Source organism: Equus quagga, chromosome 2 (assembly GCF_021613505.1).
Source record: "Equus quagga isolate Etosha38 chromosome 2, UCLA_HA_Equagga_1.0, whole genome shotgun sequence".
NCBI lineage: Eukaryota > Metazoa > Chordata > Mammalia > Perissodactyla > Equidae > Equus > Equus quagga.
This window is the reverse complement of record NC_060268.1, coordinates 110,268,410-110,294,439: the sequence shown is the minus strand read 5'-3', so window position 1 is coordinate 110,294,439 and position 26,030 is coordinate 110,268,410. Positions and strand designations below refer to the sequence as shown.

The following is a 26,030-nucleotide window of genomic DNA, read 5'->3' as shown; positions in this document are numbered from 1 at the left end:
AGATTTAAGTGAAGGAGTTCAGTAAGAGATTGTTGAATGAAGAAATGGCCAGTGATTAAGAATCTACTTGTAACAATGGCAACGTGTCCATGTCAGAGAAGGAAAGGCATAGCATGTCATCAGCAAGGACTCTGTGGTAACACGCACATAAAGGAATTATTGCTATTGCTTATTAAAGAAATAAAATAAAAGTAATGTAGGCATGGGGTGAGAACATTTAATTCTGCCTAGGAGCGCTGGGATGTTGAAAGGAAAAAACTCAGTGTTTCTCCTTACTCACCAGTCTACTCTCAACACTTCCGGCCACCAAGTGTGTGGAGGTTATTAGCACACCAAGCAATCACCCAACACCCGCTGGGAGTCCTACAGTCCAACTCAGTTCTGACACTGTCTACTGGAAATAGCAGCAGATCCCACAGGTTAAGGGTTCAGTCCCACAAGACTGAGCCCCACCCCCCACTTCAGCCGCTAATCACAAGTCCAACTTGTTACCTGTGCTTCTGACCAACTATAAATCGGGGTTCCTATATCCCGCTCCTTGGGCTCAATAATTTTCTGGAGTGGCTCATGGAACTCAGGAAAACAGTTTACTTACTAGATTACTGGTTTATTATAAAAGGATACAACTCAAGAATAGTCAGATGAAAGAGATGCATAGGGCAAGGTATGGGGAAGGGGTGCAGAGCATCCACGCCCTCTCTGGGAGCACCACCGTCCCAGCACCGCCACTTGTCCATCAACCCAGAAGCTCTCCAAACCCCGACTTTAGGGATTTTTATGGAGGTTTCATCACATAGACATGCTTGATTAAATCTCGGACAATTGGTGATTGATTCAACTTCCAGCCTCTTCTCTCCCTGGAGATCTGGGGCTGAAAGTTCCAACTGTCTAAGCAAATGGTTGGTTCCCCTGGCAGCCAGCCTCCATCCTTCAGGGCTTTCCAAAAATCACCTCTTTAACGTGAACTCAGGAGTTGTTGAAAGGGGCTTTTTATGAACAACAAAAACACTGCTTTCACCTTAATGCTCACTGAGGAAATTCCAAGGGTTTTAGGAGTTTTGTGCCAGGAACTGGACAAAGACCAAATATATATTTCTTGTTATAAATCACAACATTACCAATGTCTTCATAGGGAAACTGCCCTTTGAGCTGAGTTTTAAGGGACAAGTAGAATTCACAGATGGGTAAGATAGAAAGGCCAGTCCCACAGAGAGAACAGCATGGGCAAAATCCCTAAAAGTGAAAGATCATGACCCATCACTTAGTAGATGACAATACAGGACATGTGTGGGCAAGCAGAGAGATGGTGCAAAATATCTGAGCAAAGGAATTTGTTTTCCTTTTGCTATGCTTAAGAGGTCAGGGTTTCTCCTGTAGGCAACGCCAAACCATTGAAAGTTTTAGACCTCACTGTGCTAGCAACGTGGAGGTGCAGGCTGGAAGCTGGAGACATCAATAGACAGTGGCATTGGTCCATGTGAGAAATGATGCAAGTACAAAAAGGGATGACCTGGGAGATGGAGAGAAGGATGCAGAGGTGAGAGGGTGGTGCAGGGCAGTGATGAAGAGCTCGAGCTCTGGAATTAGACAGACCCAAGTTTCAGTCCAGCTATCTGTCTATTAGCTCTGTGACCTTGAGCAAGCTCTCTGTGCCTCAGTTTCCTCATCTACAAAACGTTGCTAATAAGAGTACCTACCGCATATAATTGGTGTATTAAATTAAAATGTTAAGGATTACTATGATGTCTGGCACATAGGATGCCCTCAATAAATATTGGCTATAATTATTACTACTGACTAGGCATGGGGGGAAGATGGAAAGGGAGAAGTCGAAGAAGACTCAGATTTCTAGATGGAGTAAGCAGGCAAAAGATGATGTCACGGACCTAGATGAGGAAGCCAGGTGGAAGAGCACTCTTGAGGGAGATCATTGGAGTTCCAGTTTTGGAAATGTTGATTTTAGATGCCTATGAGACATCAATGCAAATGTCCATTAGGCAGTCAGTGGAGAGATCTGGGCTGGCGTTGGACATCTGGGGGATTCACAGCACAAACGAGAAAGTTTAAGCCAGTGGAGGACATGGCATCATTTGGAAAGGGACCTTCGATTAGGAAGAGGACACCCGCATGCAGAGGGGGCAGGAAGAAGGGCGCCCAACAGGATGCTGGGATTGTCGCAGGCGGAGGAAGGAGGCCCTCCAGAAGCCATGCAGCCGAGGAGGAAGAGAACTCACTCAGAACCCACTGTGTGCCTGCGTTCTGCTGAGCAGCTCACTAAGATAGGTAAGACACCAGCCTGGCCCTCCAGAAGCTTACAAGAAGGCTCCAGGAGCTCCAAGAACCTCACTTTAATGGGCTGCAATTCTGTTAGTTGTCTCTTTTCTTTCTTCTCTCCTCCTTATGAATAAATAAACTTCACTTGCAGTTTCGCTGCCCATCTCTGTCTTTGCTTATAGGGTAGTGGCTGTGTGAACCCACGGCCTCAGCCCTTGTAGAGAGGGCAGGTCTGCTGAATGCATTACGTGGGTGGACCAGATGTCCTGTGTTGCCTTCCAGCTCTGCAGAGCTTCCTCCCAGCTGCTGTGGCACACAGTCTCAGACAGTCAGTACTTTGAGAAGTGAGTTAAATACTCTGGCCAGGAAGAAAGGAAGTGTTGGAAGTCTGTGGGAACATAATGCAGCTGCTTTACAATCTTTGGCATTGCAAAAGATACGTGCATTTCAAATTAACTTTAAAGCATGTCTAGTTTTGCAACGATGCCATACATGCCTGGGGCAGGCAAGAAGCTATCTTTATGCAATTCGACTGATTAAATATAACCACGTGTTAGGAGACTGACTGAGTGGGAACTCATGGGTGGGAACCCTCAATATTTGTTTACACCCCAGCAGGTTATTGGGAGCTGTAGCTCTCCGGCCTCATTGCCTGGCAAATTCTACCTCCACCAGGACGAAAGGGTACCCCGATGCCAATCTGCAAAAGATGGTCCTGAGCTCGCTCTATGAATTGGACAGCTCTGTCCTAGAATCAAAGACTGGGGTGCTTGCTATGATGGCTCTTGCCCACCCCCCTACCCCCTGCTGAGGGTGCGCAGATTCTGAGAACAATCTGAACAGTTATTTTTGTTACAGTGCAAGGAAATCTTGGCGTGCCAGTGAAATCCAGTTTAGTTAGCGGATAGGTACCTAGTGATGAGTGATGAGGATGATGGCAAAAGAATGGCAAATACATCCCTAGGGCTTAACGGACCAGACATTGTTTTACACACTTTACATGCAATAACTTGATCCTGACAACAATCATATGAGGTGGGTGCTATTATTACCAAACTCGATATATAGGGAAACTGAGACAGAGAAGTTAAGTAGCTTGCCCAAGATTGCACAGCAGGTAAGTGGTAGAGCCAGGATTTGAACCCAGACAGCCTGCCTCAGAGTCCATACTCTCAGACTTTTTAGTTGCTGTATCTCTGCATAATCTTATATGTCTCGATTAGCTTTGCACAGCTTTTTTTAAAACTGAAATCTCTTTTATCCTGTCCTATTCCCATATTCACTTCTTTCTGAGAATTAGCTTGCTCTAATTCCCCCCTTCAGTCAACCTTGGTGCCCTTCTCTCCCTAGGGCCTCAGAGCTCCCTGGCTGCTTCTTTCAGAAGTCCCTGCTCTTGGCAGGTCGCTTCTCACTCACTTCACTTGGACTGTCCCTTCTGTTTCCATCAGGGTGAGGAGGGCTGCATCCAAGACCATCCTCCAGAAGGAAAGGCAGAGAAGCCATCTGCCTGGGTTGGAGGGGAGTCAAGGAGACCAAGGACAGGTTGGAAAGCCATTGAAATTGGCCCAGAATGGCTAAAATGAAAAAGACCAATAATATCAAGCGCTGGCGAGCATGTGAACAACTGGAACACTCATATGTTGCTGGTGGGAATGCACAATGGTAACCCCCCTTCGGAAAACAGTTTGGCAGTTTCTTATGAAGTTCAATACACACCTATCACACAGCCCAGCACCCCTACTCCTGGGTATTTGCCCAGGAGAAATTAAAACCTATAATCACATAAAACTTGTATGCAAACGTTCACAGCAGCTTTATTTGTAATAGCTAAAAACTGGAAACAACCCAAACGTCCACTAGTGGATGAATGGATAAACAAATTTTTGTATATCTATACAGTAGAATAAGACTCAGCAATTTAAAAAAAAGAAGAAGAAACTGTTACCAAACCAAAGTGGGTTCCCTCCTGGTGAGTTAAACCAGACTCTGCACCGGAAGTAGTTGTCTCACGAAGTAAAGTATATTTGTGGCAAATAGGAGACCATGAGGAATCATTTCCAGAGTCATGGTTCCCTGAACAAAGGGAAGCAGGGACCTTTTATTTCTGATGGGGGGTGAATATTCAAAAGGCAGAGGTGGGTATTCGCTTGCACAGGCTCAGTTGGAAAACACGACTCCGCGTGCACTGCAGGTTATGGTAATAAGACCTAAGGTCCTCCTGGAGAGATCTTCGCATGGAAAATAAGGCAAAGGTCAGAGGCAGAGCTCTGGTGGGGAGGCTTGGTCTGGTTCAGGGAGCATGGTGATTGAATCTCCCTGACATAACAAAAGGAAAAAGAACAATTTGGAAAAAGTTAAAATATCCAAACCCACCCTTGAGTGCCTTGGGGTCACTAGTTGGTGACAAAACTACAAATATGTGCAACAACATGGATGAATATCAAAAGCAGTATACTAAGGGAAAGATGCCACACACGAAAGATCACGTACTACATAATTCCATTTTTGTGAAATTCTAGAAACAAAATTATAGCAACAGAAAGCAGATCAGTGGTTGCCAGGGCTGGGTGGAGGAAATGGATTGACCATAAAGAAACACAAGGGATCTTTTTGGAGTGATGAAAATGTTTCCTATCATGATTGTGATGGTGGTTACACAGCTGTATGCATTTGTTAACACTTGCCAATTGCGTACGTAATGTTGGTGAATTGTACGTAAATAGTACCTCAATAAGGCTGATTTAAGAGAAGAATGAATAAGGAAAGCTTTCACAAAGAAGCAGAAAAGAGAGAGAGCAAAGCCTTACCAGCTAGGTGAACTAGGCAACGTGTAACTGCTCAGTGCTGCTATTTCCACACACATAAAGTAAGGATGATAATGCCCAGGCCTCAGTAAATGTTCGGTTTCTGCCTCCTTTCCTTTCTTTTTTCCTTTTTCCGTACCATCAGACTAGGCTGGCTATAAATCTAGACGATCATCTAGCAGTGGGATGGGGCTTGTTGCTACAGCCTCTTTCCTCAAGGTCGTCAGATAGAAATAGTTCTCTCCAAAGGGGCGATTTCTCCCCCGCAGATAAAAAGACATGAAAACTCCTGTGTATTATAAGGGGAGCACAAATTGATACAATATTTTCAGAGTGGAATTTCCAAATATTAACAAAATATTAAATGCACATGCCCTTTTCCTTAGCAATCCAATGCTAGCAAAAAATTGCAAAAAATATCCACGTAGAAGGATGCACATTGCAGTTTTGTTTATAAAAGCAAAAATCAAAAACAACTCAAGCCCCATCAATAAGACTTGGTTCGGTGAGTTAAGGGACCTTTATTCCTTGGAATACAATGAGCTGGCGGACAACATAAAGTAATCTGTATGTACTGACCCAGGGAGACCAACTCAAGATATTGCTAAATGAAAAATCCACTTGTAGAGCAATATGTACAAAATGATACCATTAAAGACAATGTGTCGGGGGCAAAGAGTGCTGGCTGTTTCTCAGCATCCCTTCTTTACTTCACTTAGCAATAGAATTCTGGCCTCCTCCCACCCCTGTCCATTTTAAGTGGGCAGCTAAAGACTGCATGAGCTTCGGTGGGTGTGAAGATTGCAGGGGGTGGTGGAGCTGGATCCTATATGTAAGCTGTACACAAAAGCTTCCTTTTAGCCAGGTTTGGCAGCGGGCCTAAATTCTGGCCAATGGGACGTGAGCAGAAGTGATATGTGCAACCAAATAGTCACATCCTTCCAAAGGAAGCCAGTCCCCTCCCTGCAGCTGGACCCCAGAGATAGCACTTTGAGGCAGACAAGGACCCTGCTAGGGGATGAAACTTCATGGAACAGAGACAGCTACGGGCTCAGTCCCACTCCTCCAACCGTTTCCAGAAAGGGAAAGAAATGTCTGTCTTGTTTGAGCTACTGTAGTTTGGGGTCTCTGTTACAGCAGCTGATCCTGTGTCCTAAGTAATACAGTGTGCGTTTACAGTATTACCACTACTACTAATGATGACCAGCGCACATCTAATGCTTATGATGCGCCAAGCATGGTTCCAGGCCCTTTACATGGAATAACTCACTTAATCCTTACAACAACTCTATGAGGTGGTTACCGTAATTGTCCCCATTTTACAGATGAGAAACTGGAGTTCAAGGAGGTCAAGCAACCTGCCCAAGGTCTTCCAAGGAGAGAGGCAGAGCCGGGCCATGCCCCCAGGCAGTCCAACTCAGAGGCTATGTTCCTAAGAGAAATCCCAAATTACTTCTGGAGTGTGGGATACAGGGAGGCGAAAGGAGAAATCTTCCTTTTTACGTTGTACATTTCTGAATGTTTGAATTTTTCGTAACAGTCGTGCCTTATTTTTATAATCTAGAAAGGGGAAGACATTTGTAAAGTCTAAATATTTTAGTGAAAAATAAACACAACGGAGAGAGGTAACGTTAACTTAAAATACAACTGAAACAAGAAAAAAATCCACTTATAAAGCTTAATTGCTCCCTCGGCCTCAGAGAGAGCAGGAAAGCTTCTCTTGTGATATTACAAGACGGCAGTGCGGGATGGATTGGATGCGAGGCGAGCGGAACGGGCATGAAAATGCTCCGCAGACGGGCCAAACCAGCCAGCTAATGCCGTGTTGTCCAAACAACCGTTGAACGCATTTCTCATTTTTCATCATTTGTTTTGCCATAATATATCTTCAATGTAAACCCAGAAAAGAAAAAACCCCTCTCAGTCAACCACTCCTCCCCAGAGAGGGTCTCAGGCATACAGTCCTCTTTACATTCGTAAATATTTACCACTCTGGTTCCTGGAAGAAGAAAAGCACTCAACTTTCGTAAACCTTCCTGTCCTGCATGACAGCCCCGCGGAGAGGGTGTTCTGAACCGAAATGTCGCACCATATTTGGACTGAAATGAGTGGACTGCTGGTTGTTTTCGTTTCAGATCTTCTAACTGGAACGAAGGATGTTAGGTCCATACAGTTACCAGGTCCGCAAGAATGAATGGACTCAGGGGTTTCTGCCAGTCTGTTTCTCTGCAGTTTCGTGGCAGAGAGGAAATGCATTCACATTACACAGACTGCCGCATAAGCCGCAAGCCCGCAAGTTTTAAGTGCAAAGGGCATTTTACATCTCAGTTAGACTACTTGTAGAAAATAATATCTGAACAAGTTTTAGGTTAAAAAAAAATCCACCCACAATACAATGTGTCCTGTTTTTTTTAAAGATGATATGTTAGTAAGAGCTCCATAACCGTTGTTTTACTCATTGTTTTTAACGATGTAATAATCAGCTGTGTTTTTCTCCTTAATATTATCTGTGGAATGTTATGTGGACAAATGAAGACTCTACTTTGAGGGTAACGATTTTGAGTTATATTTGTTTTAAACACATACCTGCAAATATCATCTCTCCCTCAGGATCTTTCTGAACACAGACCAATGACTTGGTCTCCCACTTAGTGTTTGATGTCAACACCCCATGGAGGTGGCTTTGTTATCTAGTTGGCTTATGTCTGAGTCATTCTCGTTGAGGACACTTTGCTTTGAACAGGATAGTTTCTGCTCCAACTCCATTCAGTGAGGTAAGGATTTCATGAGCACCTTCTCTGTGCTCCCTCCTGTGGCAGGACAGAGAGAGAGACAAAGAATGCAGCGTCCAGTAAGGAAGAAGGACGATTTTTCACCAACATGATGACAGAAGTATAAAAGTGAAACTATTCTAAGGCATGAGTGATGCAGTCTGTCTTCTAAGGGGCAAGAAAAGGAGAAAGAAAACTTGAGGAGGTAACAATTGAGAGATGAGTCAGAGGTCACACAGCAGCTAAGAGGAGGAGAAGGGGGTGAGGCTCAGGAAGCAGCAAGGGGTGCAGAATGGCCGGAGGGTGAGGTCGGGGGCTGGGAGGGCCTTGTGGGCCCCGTTGCAGAGCCTGGGCTTCCTCCACAGCCATGGCGCCTGAGCACAGACCTGGGACCAGCTTTGTTCTGTGACAGAGCATTCATTAGTCTATGGTGAAATTGTTAAAAGTTCCATGTATTATAACTACATACTATATATATAATCACACCTATATAATTATACATACATACATATATACTTCATATAAAGTGAATTTTTCATAGTTAACTATATTCAATTAAATGGACTCTTTTATTTTGACACTGTGTCATTCCTATATTTTGGTGTGAAAATGTCCTGTCATTAATCAAGATGTGGCAGCAATAAAAAGGGGGTGATTCTATGTTGGTCCCCTCAATTTTCACTTAAAACTTCATAGGCCTAGGGGTTCCACAGTTCTGGGAGTCACTCAAAGGGAAAACAGGGGACAGCTGAAGGACTGCGGGTTTGAACTGTCCTTTCTGAGAGCTCAGGCTGGCGGTGGTAGGCAGGATGGGTGGGTGCAGGCCAACCGGAGACCACTGAGGATCAGGACAATAGTTCATGAGGGTTCCAACTCCCAAGGCCCATTTCTGTTTATATCTCAGCGTAGAAATCGCTCAACGTAGAAATCTCCCTCTTAAGCCTGAATTCAGGCAACCCAAGTCACAGCTGTCCTAGAGTTGCTGGAGATGCCCCCAAACAGAGAGAGCCATCTGCATGCCCCGCCTCTTGATATGCATTGACTGGGGGTGGAATGGGGAGGTGGGGTCTTTCCTTTTTCAGGAAATGGTTCATTTTTCCTCTTCCAGTAAAGATCCAGATAAACAACCACTAAAAACATCCAACCCTTTCCCATTCGGTCCTTTCAAAGCCTGAGCCTTTCATCTCTAATAGGAAATCCTTTATTTTTTCCCTTCATTTCAAATCTGAGCAGTTACCTGAATGTTCTAGTAGAGTTTTCAGCTCTCCCTTAAAACTGAGGCCCCCTAATCAGCTTGTATTCCCACCTCTGGCTCTTCCCCATGGGTCAGGAAGAGCGAGTGACAGGCCTGGGTCGAGCCCGGCAGGGACTTGAGAGAATCAGGCGGAATGATCCAGCAGCTGCTCTTGCTGCTGGTGCCACATTTGGGAACCACTGGTTAGTGTCCCCTCCCAGAGGTCTTCCTAGATGCCCCTCTCCAGGTAGCATGCCCCATCTCCTTACCCGCAGCTCCTTCTCTCCATCCCCTCACTCTGCCCCATTCTTCTTCCCAGCTCCCATCAGCACCAGACACTGTAGGGGCCTGTTTATTATCCATCTCCCCACTTTTAGGAAGCGTCATGAAAGGAGGGACTTTATTTTGTCTCCTACTGTTTCCGCAGAACTGTGCCTGACATATAGTAGCCACTCAGTAAATATTTATGCAATGAGGAGGGCACACAAACGCAGAACAAATATAACACAAAGCAGAGTAATCGTGCTATAAAGGAGATAGAGACACAGGGAGGAATTCATAGTCATGGGGGAATGAGGAAAGGCTCACCGGGGTTCAGAACACTTGATCCAGACCCAGAAGAATGAGGAAGAGCTCAACAAAAGCCGAGAGAAGAGTAGACAAGCAGTGCAAGTTATTATTATTATCAGACGGATACAGAATGCAATATAATGAATAAATGGGTCAAATAAGAGTTACATAATTCACAGGGCTTCCAACTGGGGTTTGTATCGGGTACACCCTCCAAGGGTTGCACAAACTTGGGTAGTTTCAAAGGAATTTGTTTCTAGATCCTCAAGTTCCATTGCATTCCTTCTTAAAAAAGATCCGCCTACTTCTTGTGAGTCTTAAGCTATTTCAAAATAAAAGCTTATTTTAAAAATGGGAAAAATAATACAAATATGTTGTACATTTTTTAAGTAGAGGAGATAAAAACCATTTATAATAGAATCACCCAAATACATAAATTATTAGCATGTTGCTGATTTCCTTCTAGTCTTTTTCTCCTGGGTATATGTTCTTACATGGGCATAAACATAATGCACAGACTTAAAAAAATCTGCCTGAGAATACTTGAAAAGTTGAGGTGTCACACTGTGTCTTAGTTTGCTGGGGCCACCATAGAAGCATGCCACACACTGGGCAGCTTAAACAACAGACGTTTGTATCTCACAGTACTTGAGGCTGGAAGTCCAAGTCAAGGCATCAGCAGGGTTAGTTTCCCATGAGGCCGCTCTCCTTGGCTTAAAGATGGCCGCTGCCTTGATGCCCTTTCACATGGTCTTTCCTCCATGTGTGTGCACCCCTTGTATCTCCTTTGTCTCCAAATCTCTTCTTCTTATAAAGACACTGCTCATATTGGATTAGGGCCTATCCTAATGGCCTAATTTTCACTTAATTTTCTCTTTAAAGGCGCTGTCTCCAAATACAGTCACATTCTGAGATACTAGGGGTTAGAACTTCAAGGTATGAATTTTGGGAGAGACACAATTCAGCCCACACACACTAGTTTCCCATTTCTAGCATTTTTTTCAAAATTACCCCCTTCTCACTTTACAAAAGAAAGTCATTGTCTTCACCCATGCCAAATCTTGCTGTGCATTGACTTGGGGTGTGAACACCTTCTGGGCTCCAAATAAAGAAATAATTCAAAATCCTGGTGTGGTGTTGAGAAAGTCTGCGAGTTTAATTACAGGTAACAAATTCATTTGTGCATCAGATGGTTTGCAATTCTTTGACAGAGGACCTACTCAAATTGTCACCTGACATCTATTTTCCGTCCCCCCGCCCATCACAAAAATTATCCTTTGCCTTTCCCCACACACTTCAGGCTGACTTGTGCTTATGAATTACTTTTTCTTTCAAGCCTGCTCTTAAGTTTCATATTAATCTGATTTAATCTGTAATCAAATATTGAAAAGGGGGTTAACAGGAATGTGTTGATCTCACACCCTCCTATATCCTTCCATAAAGGATTTGAGGAGACTTACAATGAAAATTACTACAAATTCAAAAAATTGAGAATGAGGATCATATAAATGGGGACAGAAGATCAAGATGAGGGGAAATGATAAGGGAGCTAATACAGCCCATCGGGTCTGCACAGTTTTAAAGGTGAACTTTATATTTTGCTCTGATAGCTCCATGAGTGGACAGTCAGTCAGTTAAATTTTTAGGGGAAAACCTATAGTACCTTAGGGAGGGCGAAACTTTTCCTGGCATTTGGATTTGATGACAATCTAATGCTCTGGGTAATATTGTAAGCAATGTCCTCAACAATCCACAGATGATAAATGAGAGTGTTCCTTACAGCTTTCTCTTCCAGAATCTCCTTTGGTGAGCCAAGGGCAACTTTATGTGAGCCAAGATACAACACAGTGTGAGTAACTCTGAATGGGGCCAATAACCTGGTCAAGGGATACAGCTTTCTGATGTTCCAGAATGTTCCAGGGTCATCAGAAGGATGAGTAGACTGAATGTTTCAAGCAACCAGCCTTAAAACCATAACTTTCAACCAGGCTTTTGCTGACTGTTAACCAGAAAACCAATCTTTAGGAGAGACTATAAGTAGCCCTTGAGCGCTACCCATTAAGGATAGAGCCACGTTCTTTAATTAGTTCCATAATCCTATGGATTGAGGGTCAGCATGCAGAACTTTTAGGATGTTTTTGCCTATGAGTAACTGAAATCCCTACTCAGAATGGCTTGAGCCACAACGTAATTTATATTATCTCACATAATGAGAAATCCAGAGGTAGGGCTGGTTAATTCAGTGGCCCAACAAGCTATAGGGGTCTAAGATCTTCAATGAACTGCCTTATACTCGCTTCACTGCTTCCAACAAATTAGTGGAAACTGACCAGTAGTAACCTTTCCAAATTGCTTTTATTTGTTATAGGATTGTTCAAAATAAAAATTTTCTAATACAGAGTTACTTAATCTATCTAAACATTTTTATAAATATACATGCCACGCATATAATATTCCTTTTGGGTATAGGTTAAAAGGTCCATACTACCCAAAGTGTGGTCAACAGACCAGTGCTGGTCTGTGGATTGTTACCAGTCCTCAATGAGGCAAGTACAGAACCTGAGAGCAACTGTGATGAGAAATTTTATAGCCATTTGACAGAGTTATTTTATGTCTGTTCAATCTAATAATTAAAAATATGAGATTCATGTCTTTTTTAAAATTTCATTTTAATTGTATTTTACTAAAGTATCAGCCCACGACAGGTTGGACCTTTGAAAGCTGGTCCTTCCCCATGGGTAGATTGAGAAGCACGCCTCCAGGCAGGCACCTGCATTAGTCTATCAGTCAAGGAGTAGGCGTAGATGCTGCTCTCCCCAGAGGCTGCCATGTCCTCATCTGGACCGGAACCTGTCCGAGCAAAGTCCAGATTCAACCTGCAGGCACCGGGAAAGCAGAGAAGCAGAATGTGTCCTGAAGGGGAACCTTGTGCCATCAGCTACGTGAGGGGTTGGGGTTCTCATACTCTGTAGAGAGGGTCTCTCTTTCTGGAATGGGTGCCCTGAAGGTGTCGTGCTTTACCCTTCAGCATGATTCCTCTCTCACAGGGTGGAAGTCTGGAGGGCAGCAGTTCAGGCAAGGGGGTGGCTCCACGCAGCCATTGGGGACCCTTGCAACTCACTGCAGCATCCTCCCTCGGTGTGCCCCATGGTTCAGGTAGACTGCTGAGCTCCAGTTAACACACCTGCATCCCAGACAGTAGACACAGGAATTAAGAGGGGCTTCCCAGAAGTCCCTAACTAGGGAAATATGGAGGATACTTTTAACAAAACCATTCACTTCAAAGCACCCGTTGGTTTGTGAGTTCATTGGCACATATGGTTTCTAGGCCGGGTCTTTTCCCACTGGGCCACTCAGCCATTAGTAGGACGTGGGTCGAACTGCTATATATTTCTTCTCAGGATTAGAATGAAGAGAGCATTGAAATGTCCTTCTCTTATCCGTTTCCATCATCTAGGTTTAAATTTTCTTTATTCTCCTACCTTTGTGCCTAAGGAATGGATAGTTTGTAATCAGAATCAAATGAGCTGTATACAGGAAATCCCCTTGTGATAGGAATTATCCCAAACGGAACCAGGAGAGAAAGTCCAATCCTGACATCAGCAGATCTTCAGCTTTGATCAGTGACTCTCCATCAGGGGTACTTTCTGGATTCTGTTTCAACTTTCAAACTGCACTTGCCTTCCCACCCCCTCCCCAGATCCTGGCACACCCCCAGGCTTATTGGAACCCAGGGAAGGTCATTCTGGTTCTTCTGCCCCCTTCCTCCCCTCCCACCCCTCAGTCCACCCTGGTGGGAATCACTGTTCTGGAACACAGCTGGATGTGCTCTCTTGAACCTGGTGGAGTTTCTGAAAGCTGAAGAGGTTGCCTGGCCATGCGGAGAAGTCAGCATTATTTCAAAAGCCAATGTCTCCAACTCTCGGGACAGCAACCTCTTCGGACAAAGACAAAAATTTCACTAGTGATATGAGTTGTCCATTTTTAGCTGTGTAATGGAATGAACCCTGTGTTTGAAGACTTGGCATTGTCTCCTGCTAATTGAGTGTCCTTGGGCAAGGCATTTACTCTGAGTCTCAGTTTCCTCATCTATAAAATTGAGATAAAAATACTGCAGATTAAATGGGGTTGTAGATGTACTTTGTAAACTAAAGAGTTCTCAGCCGAGATGAGGCGTTGTCATAATCACTGATATAATAGGGTGTAGGAAAAGGAGAGTTGAATTCTCCTGGGGGATCTGGGAAGGATTTTCACATAAGATAGATGAGAGCTGGATCTACGATCTACGTGTCTTTTTTCCCCAGTGGGTAGTGATTTCGTCCATGTCCTATCTGTCTCAACTCCCCTTGCCCGCACTCACAACAGAGGCAGCATATATCAAGGGACACAAAAAATATTCACATCCTTTGACCCAGTAATCCCACTCTGGGGAAGAGGATTTGAGGAACAAATCCCCAGAGAGAAAGAGCAACATTCCCTGCAGATGTTTCTTAATAAGAGCCCCAAAACTGGAAACAGCCTAGATGCTAACAGTAGCAAAATGATCAGATTAATTATGCTCTAATACACGCCACGTATGTAAAATAATAATGAAAGCTATGTCACAACATGAAAAATAATTACACTGTCATGCTAACTGAAAGAAAGTGAATACAAAATGGTGTATGGATACAATAGTGGCAACCCTGTATAAGATATTTGCATATTAGAACAGATTAAAATACAAAAAAGAAAAATACTTGTATTTGGGTAATAATCTTATGTTGGTTTAAAATTTTTTAAATCAACACCTGACTATCGTTACATTGGCAGAAAGAGTATTGTGTTTGGAGTCAGAAGATCTCACTTTAGCCTGAGCTATGCCATTTATTAGCTGTTGAGACCTTGGGCAAACATTTAAATACTTTCAGCCTCAGTTTCCTCACCAGTCAAGTGGAGACTGTCATACTTACCCCACAGGGCTGCTGTGATAATTAGACGACATCACCTATGTGATCACATACTTTGTAAGTGGTACAGATGTGACGATCCTCTTTGCCTCTTGGGCAGTGAGGGAGTCAGTCCCAAAACCTCATCCATTTTCTTGGACCTGTGAAGGATAAAGGGAGGGAGCAGGAGCAGGGAGGGTGAGCCATCAGACCTAATGCCTGTGAAAAGAGAGAGAGAAAGGAGGATGGGTAGGAAGACACTCAGGCAGCAACGTGAATTTTGGCCAGGCCAGTGGGGACTCCTTGGCAAAGTTACCTGATGGAGGAGCCTGCATGCTGCAGGAACGGACCTGTGCAGTGGCTCTCTGGGCTCAGGAAAGTGAGGCCTCGGCGTGATGTGGTGGTGGGTGCAGAGGGCCAGCAGCAGGGGCTGTATGTCAACTATGCTCACTGGATCCGGCCTAAGAGGCACATTTTCATGGCTACCACATTTCCTTCTTCTTTTTCTCTTTATCGATTCCACCTCTGTAATATATGGATACCTTCTCCACTGTCCCTGATACTTCCATTTTCATGCAATTTCTTGACTAATTCCACCTAAACCAAACTGACAGAGTAACCTTCACAGAACACAACTCAGCTTACGTCACCACTCAAACACTTTCAGTGGCTTCTCATTGCCTAAGAATACATCATGTCATGTCTCTAACCTGGTGAGATAGGCTGGGCCAGGCCTGTCCTTCCAGCCCCCTCTACGCCTTAACCTGACTTTCCGTCTATGGACTGATCATCGTTATATAGCTGCAATGCGACTGTTCGCGTAATTACTATTTCACCTGTGGAAAACACAGAAAGTCGGTTACATAGTCAGAAATTGTACATGGACCCTGGATTTTATGTCCAGGGCACACAGTTTGCTTTTGCAACCCAGTGGAATTTCAGGAAATGTGACTGGGGGTACAAGAGGCTTAATAAGCCCCCACTTGGGGTTTTCTGCAACCCAGCAGCATTTTGGCAGAAAACCATTGCCACCAGCCCAAGTAGTTTTCCTTGAGGCAGGGGGGAGCCTTGGGAAGTCCTGCTCCAGAATATTCCTCAGCCAATCATGCCCCCAAAGATTCCTCTTAGAGGTTATTCCAGTCAGCTCTAACTTGTATAAGGTTTCCATGTCAAAAACCTCACTGTAGGCAGCCCTCCCACCTGTCCCTTTGGACAGTCACAGTTCTGTCGAGTTTATCCTTAATTTCATCTCCAACCTTGTTTCCACTTGATGACTTCCGGTTACCCCTCCTTTCTAATGAGTTCCCGGCTCACTATTTGCCATCTAAATGGATGACTGTGTGTGGTTTCCAGTGGGCAAGAAGCCAACGGCTGGAGCAACTCTGAGGGGAGATATGGAATAGGCATGATGCTTTAGAAAGATCTGGAAGAGGAAATCCCTGGCCTTCTGTGGGGAGACAAAGTTAGCCCAAAGGGAAGAAATCAGCCAGGTACCCTTCAGTCCTACAGTGGCCTAAATGTCATCACTCTCAAGGATGGCATTGGCAGATCAATTTTTCCTAATGTGAATGACACTGGAGAGAAACAGGTAGATCCAAGGAAATCTGCATATTACTTTTTTTTAAGATTGGCCTTGAGCTAACATCTGTTGCCAATCTTTTTTGTTTCCTTCTTCTTCTCTCCAAAGCCCCCCGGTACGTAGCTGTATATTCTAGTTGTAGGTCCTTTTAGTTCTGAAACGTGGGACGCACCCTCAGCGTGGCTTGATGAGCGGTGCTGGGTCCACGCCCAGGAACAGAACCAGTGAAACCCAGGGCCGCCAAAGTGGAGCGTGGGAACTTAAACACTGCATGTTACTTCTGTTGCGCTGATATCTGTCGCTGAAATGTGACAGGTTCTGCTAGATTGCAGCACATGCATCCCTGAAAATCTCAGCAGAAATGAAAACCATAGGGCTTATGGGGAAAAGGGGGTTAGGGGCACAACATGCCAAAGCTTCAGCTGTGAAATTTAAAAACAACACCATAGGCACCAAATGAAAACGGTAGAAAAGGTTAATACATGTTGGATGGTTAACAAATGCACACATACTACAACAACTATGGCTTTTCACCTTGAAAAAGACCTGAAGTTCACTTGTGAGAGTGTGCACCCAGCTCCCAGGCCCGCCACCTGTGTGCGAGAGGATGAGAACAAAAAAGAGAGAAAGGAGAGATAAAGGGAGAAAAAGAAGTGAGAACAGAGAGCAAAAATACGAAGTAGGGGGGCTGGCCCTGTGGCCGAGCGGTTAAGTTCACGCGCTCCACTGCAAGTGGCCCAGTGTTTCATTGGTTCGAATCCTGGGCGCGGACTTGGCACTGCTCATCAAACCACGCTGAGGCAGCGTCCCACATGCCACAACTAGAAGGACCCACAACGAAGAATATACAACTATGTACCAGGGGGCTTTGGGGAGAAAAAGGAAAAAAATAAAAAAAAAAAATACGAAGTAGGCTGAGCGGGAATTAAAGAGAGAGGTTGGCTAGGGCCACAGGGCCAGGATGGCCTTTGCAAAGGTGGCTGCTTGTGAATCAGTGTGAAGGGGTGGAAGGAAGAGTATCTGAGATCTGACACAAAGTTGTAACCCAGATGGGGATGGGTGTGGCCCCTCGTCTTAGGGAGATCCATGCATGTGTGCGTTTTACATGTTCCTAGAGAGCTCAGTTCAACTAGGTGCAGTTTTCTGTGTTCATGTGATAGTTCTCTTAGACAAAACTTTGCATAAGCAAATGCAAAAACACATTATGCTGAAATGGTTTCCTAATATAGCTTTCATGTTGGAAGAGATTTACATTTTTGAAACAAGTATTATAGCAGAACTGACTGTACTTGAATTCGAGGAGAAGACAATAGAATTTTGCTTTTGGTATTTCTGCCTTTCCAATGACAATGTCTGATTTAGTCTCATGCTGCAGTCGTTTCTCCTCTTGACTCTCTTCTACTAGATTTGTACAGATTATCTCCCACGTTTTCCATAACCAGAGGCAGCCATTTAACTCCGTCATGAAAATACATATTCCGGTCATTTGGTTGATCCTTCTGGTTTTGATATTGCCTACTGAACTATTTTCAGGTACTTGCTAACTGGCAAAAGTCCTTGTTGGGTTTACCCCTTGCTCACCCAGCTCCACCCACCTGGACCGCCGGCCATTCTTGGAACAGAGCGAGCCCATTCTTGCTAAGGAACTTTACAGCTGCAGTCTCAGGGCCCAAATACGGCCCCATCCAGACCTCTGCCTGGAATGCTCCTTTGCCTGACACACATGTGGCTCGCTCCCTCACTTCTTCGGGTCTCTACTACAAAGGTACTTTCTTGAAGGGGACTTCCCTGGTCTTCCTAAATAAAACTGTCCCTTTTACACCCACCCACATCACTTTGTAAACTCTAACCCTAGGTTTTTTTTCCTAATTTATTTTTATTTATAGCACTTTCACTCATCACAATCCGACAATATATAATTGCTTATTCATTCCTTTACTGCCCACCTTCCCCTACTAAGATATTTTGTTCTCGAGTGTGCCCCGATGGCTAGAACATTGTCAGGTCCATAGCAGATGCTCAATAAACATTAACTGATGAAGGAATGATGAATGAGGTTATTAGGTGATTAAATTAACATGTGAGAATCCATTGCTGGAATAAGAAAATTAAGAACAGGAGCTGAGAAGCTATAAATATAAGCTTTTTAGATTAATCCTCTAATAGTTTCCTGTAACTATTTCCTATAACATCTTGTCTTGGGATGAACATTGTCTTGGAACATAATGTAGCTATAAAAATATTCTCACAAATGATGTTGGAGAGGAAAAAATAGAGAAGAAAATTGATATTACATGAAAAATTTGAAAAATAGTGATTGGAAATGGAATTGAAAATATATGCAGATGCTTTACAAATTCTGAAAACGTGAAAGATAATAAGTCTTTGTTAATAATAATAGTAATAATTCTGGTGCTTAGGGAAACATTACTAAGTAATTTTACTTTCTAAAAAAATTAAGTGGAGAAATCTGGCAGACACCACCTTAGTCAACTGATCAAAGTTAACATCACCAATAATGGGACAAAAATGACATCATGTGCCTCATGATGTATTGCACAGAGAAGGACACCATGTCACTTCCACTGTATTCCTGCCAGATTGCACAGCCTTACTCTAATCATGAGAAAACAATCAGAAAAACCTAACTTGAGAGACAGTCCATGAAGCTATTGCCCTGTTCTTTTAGCAAATGCCAATAACATGCAAGACAAAGAAAGGCTGAGGCCCTATTCCAGATAAAAGAAGACTAAACAGACAGGATAACTGAATACAATGCATGATCTTGGATTAGGTCCTGGATCATAAAAAAAATTTACTACAAAGAACGTTATTGGGACAATTGGTAAAATTTGAATATGAATTGTATATTTAGACAAGGGAATTTTGTCAGTGTTAAATTTCCTAACTATCATTATAGTACTTTGTTTTTAGGAGAGAGATGCTCAACTGTGTAGGCCTGAAAGGTCATGATACCTGTAATTTACTCGCAAATGGTTATGCAAATAACAATAACAATAATATACAAAGAGAGATTGAAAGAGATAAAGCAAATGTGGCAAAATGTTAACAAATGGTGCCTGTGGATGCACTCTCTAACAAATTTTCTCAAGTTTCGAAATTTTTCATAATAAAGAACTTTAAAAAAAAGACTACCAACAACAAAAAACCCAAGCAACCCAATTCAAAATGTGCAAACAACTTGAATAGGCAGTTTGCCAAAGAAGATATACAAAGGCCCAATAAGCACATAAAAAGATGCTCAAGATCGCTAATCAACAGGGAAGTGCAAATCAAAACCACAAGGAGACACCGCCTCACAGCCATGAGGATAGCTACTCTTAAAAAAACATAAAAACAAAACAGAAAATAACAGCTGTTGGTGAGGATGTGGAGAAATTGGAACCCTTGGGAATGTAAAATGGTGCAGCTGCTATGGAAAACAGTATGGTGGTTCCTCAAAAAATTAAAAAATAGAATTACCATATGATCCAGCAATTCCATTTCTTGGTATATATCCAAGAGAATTGAAAGGAGAGGCTCCAACAGATACTCACACATTCATGTTCATAGTAGCATTACTGGCAATAGCTGAAACATGGAAGCAACCCAAGCGTTTGTTGAAGGACGATTGGATAAGCAAAATGTGGTATATACATACAGTATTATTCAGCCTTAAAAAGGAAGGACATTCTGACACATGCTACAATATGGATGAACCTTGAGGACACTATGCTAAGTGAAATAAGCCAGTCACAGAAGGACAAATGCTATATGATTCCACTCACATGAGGTACCTAAAGTAGTCAAATTAATAGAGACAAACAGTAGAATAATGGATGCCAGGGGCTGGGGGGAGGGGGAAATGGGGAGTTATTTGTTTAATAGATACAGAGTTTTGGTTTTGTAAGATGAAAAGAGTTCTGGAGATGAATAGTGGTGATGATTGCATAACAATACCAATGACCTTTAATACCACCGAACTGTACACTTAAGAATGGTTAAGATGGTAAATATTATGTTATGTGTATTTTACCATGATTTTGAATAATTTGTAAAAAAGACCATAGGAAGAAAAAGCATTTGGCAACCATCACAATAATAATTGATTCTGCAAGAATCATCAATGGAGTTTAAATTAAAGGGTAAAAGCTTGATGAAAAACAGGATATTTACAGTCTCAAATTACTCCCTACAACATACTTATTAATTACAAAGGAGAATACAGTAATTTTATAGTGGAAAAATCTAGGAGATGTGAACGTACTCCATGATCAAAATGAACACCACCAGGGGCCGACCCTCTGGTGGAGTGGTTAAGTTCGGGTATGCGGCTTTGGCGTTTCAGGGTTCAGATCCTGGGCACGGACACGGCACTGCTCATCAGGTCATGCTGGGGCAGCGTCCCACATAGCACAATCGGAGGCACTCACAACTAGAATATACAACTATGTGTTGGGGTACCTTGGGGAGAAGAAGAAAAAAAGAGGAAGATTGGCGATTGGCAACAGATGTTAGCTCAGGTGCCAATCTTTAAAAAAAAAAAGAAATTCTAATATTCCATAACAAAAGAAAATGAACACCACCTGCATTAGGACCAATTGATTTCATGTGCCTCCTGATACGAGATGTGCTGAGAAGGAGACCCACGACCTCTGTGGTACTCCAGCAAAATTTATGCAAAAATCTGATCTAATTATAAAGGATAAGTCAGACAAATCCAAATTTAGAGACAGTCTACAAAATAACTGGTGTGTACTCTTAAAAAGTGTCAAGATCATGAAGGATAAAGAATGACAGAGAAACTTATTCAAATTAAAGAAGGCTAAAATGACAACTGAAAGGAATTTATAGTCTGGGATAGTCTTTCGCTATTAAAGGACATCCTTCTGACATTTGGTGAACTCTGAATAAGATCTGTAAATTAGATTATAGATAATAGATTGTATATAATATATAATTGTATCAATGTTAATTTCCCTTTTTTGGCCATTGTATTGTGGCTATGTAAGAGAATGTTCCAGTTTTTAGGAAATATATGCTAAAATATTCAGAAGCAAAGAGACATCATGTTCGAAACTTAGCCTCAAATAGTCTAGATAAAACTATGTGTATGTGTTTGTGTGTGCGTGTGTGTGTGGGGGGTGTGTGTGTGTGTGTGTATAGAGAGAAGAGAGAGACAGGGAGAAATAAAGCAAATGTGGTAAAATATAACATCTGAGGAAATCTGGGGGAAGGGTATATGAGAATTTTTTGTGTTATTCTTGCAAATTTTATGTAAGTCTGAAAACTACATAAATCAAGACAAAATATTAAAACAACAACAAAAGGCAAGTGAAACCTAGGCAGCTTCTGCTGGAGGTCTGATGATAATGAACAGCAAAACATCCAGAGGAAAACAGGACGTAGAAATAGAAGGATTAAACTCTATCCTGAAAACTTCAGCATCTTCCATACCAAACACATAGATGGACATAATTGTGTTTCCCCAAAGTACCTTTTATCCAAATCTTCTTTGAAAATACAATAAGTTGAGTACCAATCCTCCTGATTCTCGTCTTTTGTTAGAAGATGGTCATTTAATTTACGTTATCCTTAGCTGAGATAAGAATTGAGCTTAAGTTGTTTAAAAAAGCGATCATCTTATTCATGAATTAAGTGAATTCCTCTGGAATTGAACACACTTAACTCTACATGACATCTGGTAAATAAAGGAATCTTCCATGGCCATATGTGGTCAGTGGCCAAACCTCTCAGGAGAGTGAGATTAGAACGGATGTCTCCTTCAGTGAAATCTGTATTGCCTGGAATTCTGTCTGAATAAACCAAATAGAAAAATTACCTTTGCTTCTTATAGATATAGCCTGTTTCTTAAATTTTGTCTTCCTGACTCATCTAAATGACAGCAGTCAATGAAAAATTACAAGTCTTAAAAGAGCAGGGTATAGTTTTTTTTAAAAAAAACAAAACATAACTGATGTATTATGTAATTGTGGGTGCACATATCAAATGATTCTGAAAAGTACTCAAGTTCTTAAACTGTTAACTTTTACTAATGTGCACACAGCATTGGGCTAGGCTCTGTGTACCTTAGAAAACAAATAAAACACATGATCCTTGTCCCAAAGAGCTTAAATCTGGGGGAAAAAACACACGAAGTGACTAGAGAAAAATACCTAATTATTATGTACACTTAGAAAATGACCAGAGCACAATATGAAAATAAGTATTCTATGATGAAGATTATGATTATACACTAAATGTATATGAAACTAAAAATTCTAAAGGAGTGGCCGGCACCCAGCCACTTTGTCCTGGTAAGAGACACAGCACAGGTGTCACGTCCCCCAAGCACCAGGCAATGTGCATTGAGTACAGGCTATGAATAGGAAATGACAGATCGCTTACAGTATGTACTAGACTGACTTAAGCAAAACGATACCAATGAAATTAGGAAACAGAAGCATATGTAAATAGAGCATGAACAGTATGTATAAACAACGGAGTAAATATATCTTGTGAATGGAAATTGAGGGAGAAACTTCTACAGAAAGGCAGGAGGTGTGGTAAAAAGAATATTAGCTTTGGTTTCAGACACACTGGGATTCAAATCCTGGATCTTCCACTAAATGTGTGAAACTGGGCCAATTATCTAACTTCCGCAAATCTCATTTTCTCTACACCTCATTTCCTTACATCCCCACATCCCTACACCTACTATGAGGCTACTAGCTTGTGCAATTGTTACTAGTATTAAATTCGATGCTCTATAGAGCATCTAATAGAAGCAGGCGTTCAAGAAGTGGTAAAGTGGCATCCATTGCTGCTCTCCGTGTATCTATTAAGCATTCCGCTATGTTGCTGTTGTGTGTGTCTTCCCCAATAGACTGTGAGCTGCTCACAAAAGGGATTATGTCTTAATGGTCTTGATATTTCCAGCTCCTAAGGACAGTGTCTGACTCATGATGGATTCTTAGTAAACGTTTAAATAATAAGAATCATGAAAACTATACATTTAGATAATAATGATGGCTAAATATTAACAGAGTACTTACTTTGTGCCAGCTCTGTGCTAGGAGCGTTTCATGGATTACGTTATTTAAATCTCATAACAATCCTTTGACTGCAGGTATGAATATCCCATGCCAATGAGGAGGTATTGAGACTTAGAAACCTGCCCAAGTTTATAGGGCTAGTAAGTGGTGGACCCCAAGCCTCAGCCAGGCTGGACTCCAGGAGCTACTCTGAATCGGCAAAGTGGAGAACAGCTCTTGCTCCTGTATCAGCAGAGAAAAATTCCACGGACCAATAGGAGTTTCAGAAGCTGTCTGAGTACCAAAAAGGGAGAGAATTCGTGAGAGGGGTGAGAGCATTCCAGGCACAGGCAACGGCTTCAGAGTCGGCTCTGATGTGAGACAGAAGGTGGGATGGGGGTTTTGAAGGAGGAGAGGTCTGAGGCGGAGCACGCTGGGAGCTATGGCCACGCAGTGTGCAGGTGAGCACAGAGGACAAAGAAGAGCCTCCATACGGAATTCTCCGCCGTTGGAACCTGCAGTGCTGGAGCCCAGAAGCCCAGAGATGGTTGGTGCCTCAGTGGCAGCTGTGGGTGCCATAGCTTGAGCCAGGAAGTGCTTCTGGCGGGGGGATGGGCGTTCGAGCGCTGCAATTCCGGGAGGGAGCTGAAGGAAAAGCCACCGGACTTGGTAACAGATGGCAGGCAGCATTAGTCACTCTTTAACAACGTGGGGAAAAAAATGTAGCCATACGGAGCCACTTAATGTAGTGGTCAAGGCGGTCCTGGAGTTCGACCACCTTGGGTCCACTGCAGACTTCCAGCTGTGTGACCTTAGCAAAGTGATTTAAACCTCTCTGGGTCTCCAAGCCCCTCTTCTGTAAAGTGGGGATGGTCTCTGTTTCCTGGGGTTATGTGATTGCAAAACGAATTAAAACCTGTAGAAACTTGATAAATGTTATCTCTGATGGCTAATGAATGTAAAAGAAAAAGAAAAGGTGTCATGAGGAGATCAAAGACTTTATGTTCAGAGGGTGTGTTTCATTTGTTTTTTTCTTCACGTTTTCTACTGACTCAGGACTCACACTCTCTAAATATTGCATAAAATTTGCTGTTTATTGGGAGATTATTCCGAATTGGGTCCCAGGTCCTTAATTTTAGCTGGTGACAGGCAATAGGGATGCCCTGTTCACTCCTCCAGGTTAACAGGTCTGAGGTTAAACACTATCCAACTCCCACAGTCTCAGCTTCTCTCCCCCGACTTCAAAGGCAGCACTGGTTTTGCAATGCCCCGGGCTCAAAACCTTGCACCCAATTTTACTTATTTTCTCCCTCCCTTCTCCCCGCTTATCAAATTTATAATCGGGTCTTATTCCTGCTTTCATTGTAATGCCTCTTAGATTCATTTCTTCTCAACGTCCACTTTTCCTTCCCCATCTCTACGCTTTTTTTTTCTATTCAACAGTCCTCTGATGACCTCCCTCTACTTTTAACCCAAGGCCAAATTAATGATCAACTGATTATTCAGAATGCCGCTTACATCGCTAATCTCCGTTTGTCAGGAACTCTCAGTAGTTCTCCGAGTGTTAGGGCGAGCTCAGATTCTTAGGTTTGGTATTAAAGGTTTTACTTCGAAAAGTCTTTTCCCAAATTCTCATTTGGGGGATGGTGCCTTGAGTCCCTCCACAGCTCACGCCCCCACTTTCCAGAACGTCCCTTCTCCAGCCTCCCGATGAAATTCCACCTCTTCCGAAGACCCACTTTGCCTCCTGCATCCCACACGAAGCTCTCCGTGGCCAATTATTCCAGCCCTGTCCTCCTTTATCACATGGCGACCTCACCCCACCTAACACTGAATTATGTTATACGCTTGTGACCTTGTCTCGAAAGATGGGACTCGATTTCTGGCCGAACTTCCACACTACCGAGCACAGGATCCCGCACTGAATACAGTTGAAAGAACGGACAATGAGTAAACCAACATGCTCCTGGCCCAGTCCCTTCTTGCTAATTCCCAGCACCACCCCTCCTCCTACCAGAGTGTGACCACATCAGCCCGACCTCCGGGCGCCGCCGAGGAGCACTGGGGCGGGCTGTGCTCCTGAGTCCAGGGCATTTCCACGTTGCCCGCTCTCCACGACTCAGCCCTGACCCGAGGACAATGGTGCAGAGCCCTGCTCTCCTCTCCCACCTCCTGAGGGGCTGTTCGGTGGGAACTTGGTTGGTTTCGGGATTGCGACCACCAGCGCCCATCACCCGGCCGGGGACGAGGTCGACGCAGCCAGAAGGGGTGGAGGATTCGGGGTCGCCCCTCGCCGTCCCCCTCGCGGCCATTGGGCAGCCTCCGCGGCGCGCCCTGTGGACGGGGCGGGGCCCTCCCCATCTCCCCTCGGTTCACCTCCCCTATTTCCCGGGGTGGGACCGTCGGGAGGCGGGAGGCGTGGAGGGGCTGCCGAGGGGCGTCCGGTTACGTCTCCGCCTTCTTCAGCCTCCGGCCGCCGAGCCGCTGGGTTTGCGGGACAGCAGTTGGGGAACATGTTGGCTGCGATGCGCCGGAGCGGGCCTGCGTGGACGCGGGCGCTGCTGCTGCAGCTGCTGCTGGCGGGGCCCGGGGGCTGCCTGAGCCGCCAGGAGCTCTTTCCCTTCGGCCCCGGACAAGGGGACCTGGAGCTGGAGGCCGGGGACGACCGCATCTCCCCAGCCCTGGAGCTGAAAGGGGCGCTCCGCTTCTTCGACAAATCCGACATCCACTCGGTCTACGTGAGTGCGATCCGGGGCAGGAGGTGGCGGCACTCTGGGGAGGGCGTGGGGGCCGAGCGGGCGTCGGAAGGAAGGCTGGGGCGGGCCGGGGGCGCCCG

General features: G+C 43.8%; 1 protein-coding gene and 1 long non-coding RNA gene across 5 annotated transcripts in view; one reads left to right on the top strand and one right to left on the bottom strand.

Moving 5' to 3' along the window:
• Nucleotides 1–12,033: 12,033 nt before the first annotated feature.
• On the bottom strand, nucleotides 12,034–25,343 carry LOC124234765 (uncharacterized). 4 transcript variants are annotated; one of them, XR_006887396.1, is made up of 5 exons: nucleotides 23,216–25,343; nucleotides 16,695–16,753; nucleotides 14,898–15,106; nucleotides 14,606–14,800; nucleotides 12,034–13,143 (listed from the first exon to the last, which is right to left on the bottom strand). It is a non-coding gene; the product is annotated as an uncharacterized LOC124234765 (long non-coding RNA). The 4 variants fall into 4 exon arrangements; XR_006887395.1 differs by lacking the exons at nucleotides 16,695–16,753; nucleotides 23,216–25,343 and having other exon boundaries at nucleotides 12,034–12,529; nucleotides 12,675–13,143; nucleotides 14,898–16,274; XR_006887393.1 differs by lacking the exons at nucleotides 16,695–16,753; nucleotides 23,216–25,343 and having other exon boundaries at nucleotides 14,898–16,274.
• Nucleotides 25,344–25,546: 203 nt separating this feature from the next.
• The window catches only part of NID1 (nidogen 1), a 77,292-nt gene continuing 76,808 nt past the window's right edge, over nucleotides 25,547–26,030 (top strand). Inside the window, exon 1 of the mRNA XM_046652181.1 lies at nucleotides 25,547–25,932. Coding sequence (XP_046508137.1) covers nucleotides 25,708–25,932 — 225 coding nt within the window. The 5' untranslated portion in view covers nucleotides 25,547–25,707. The remainder of the gene's footprint in view (nucleotides 25,933–26,030) is intronic.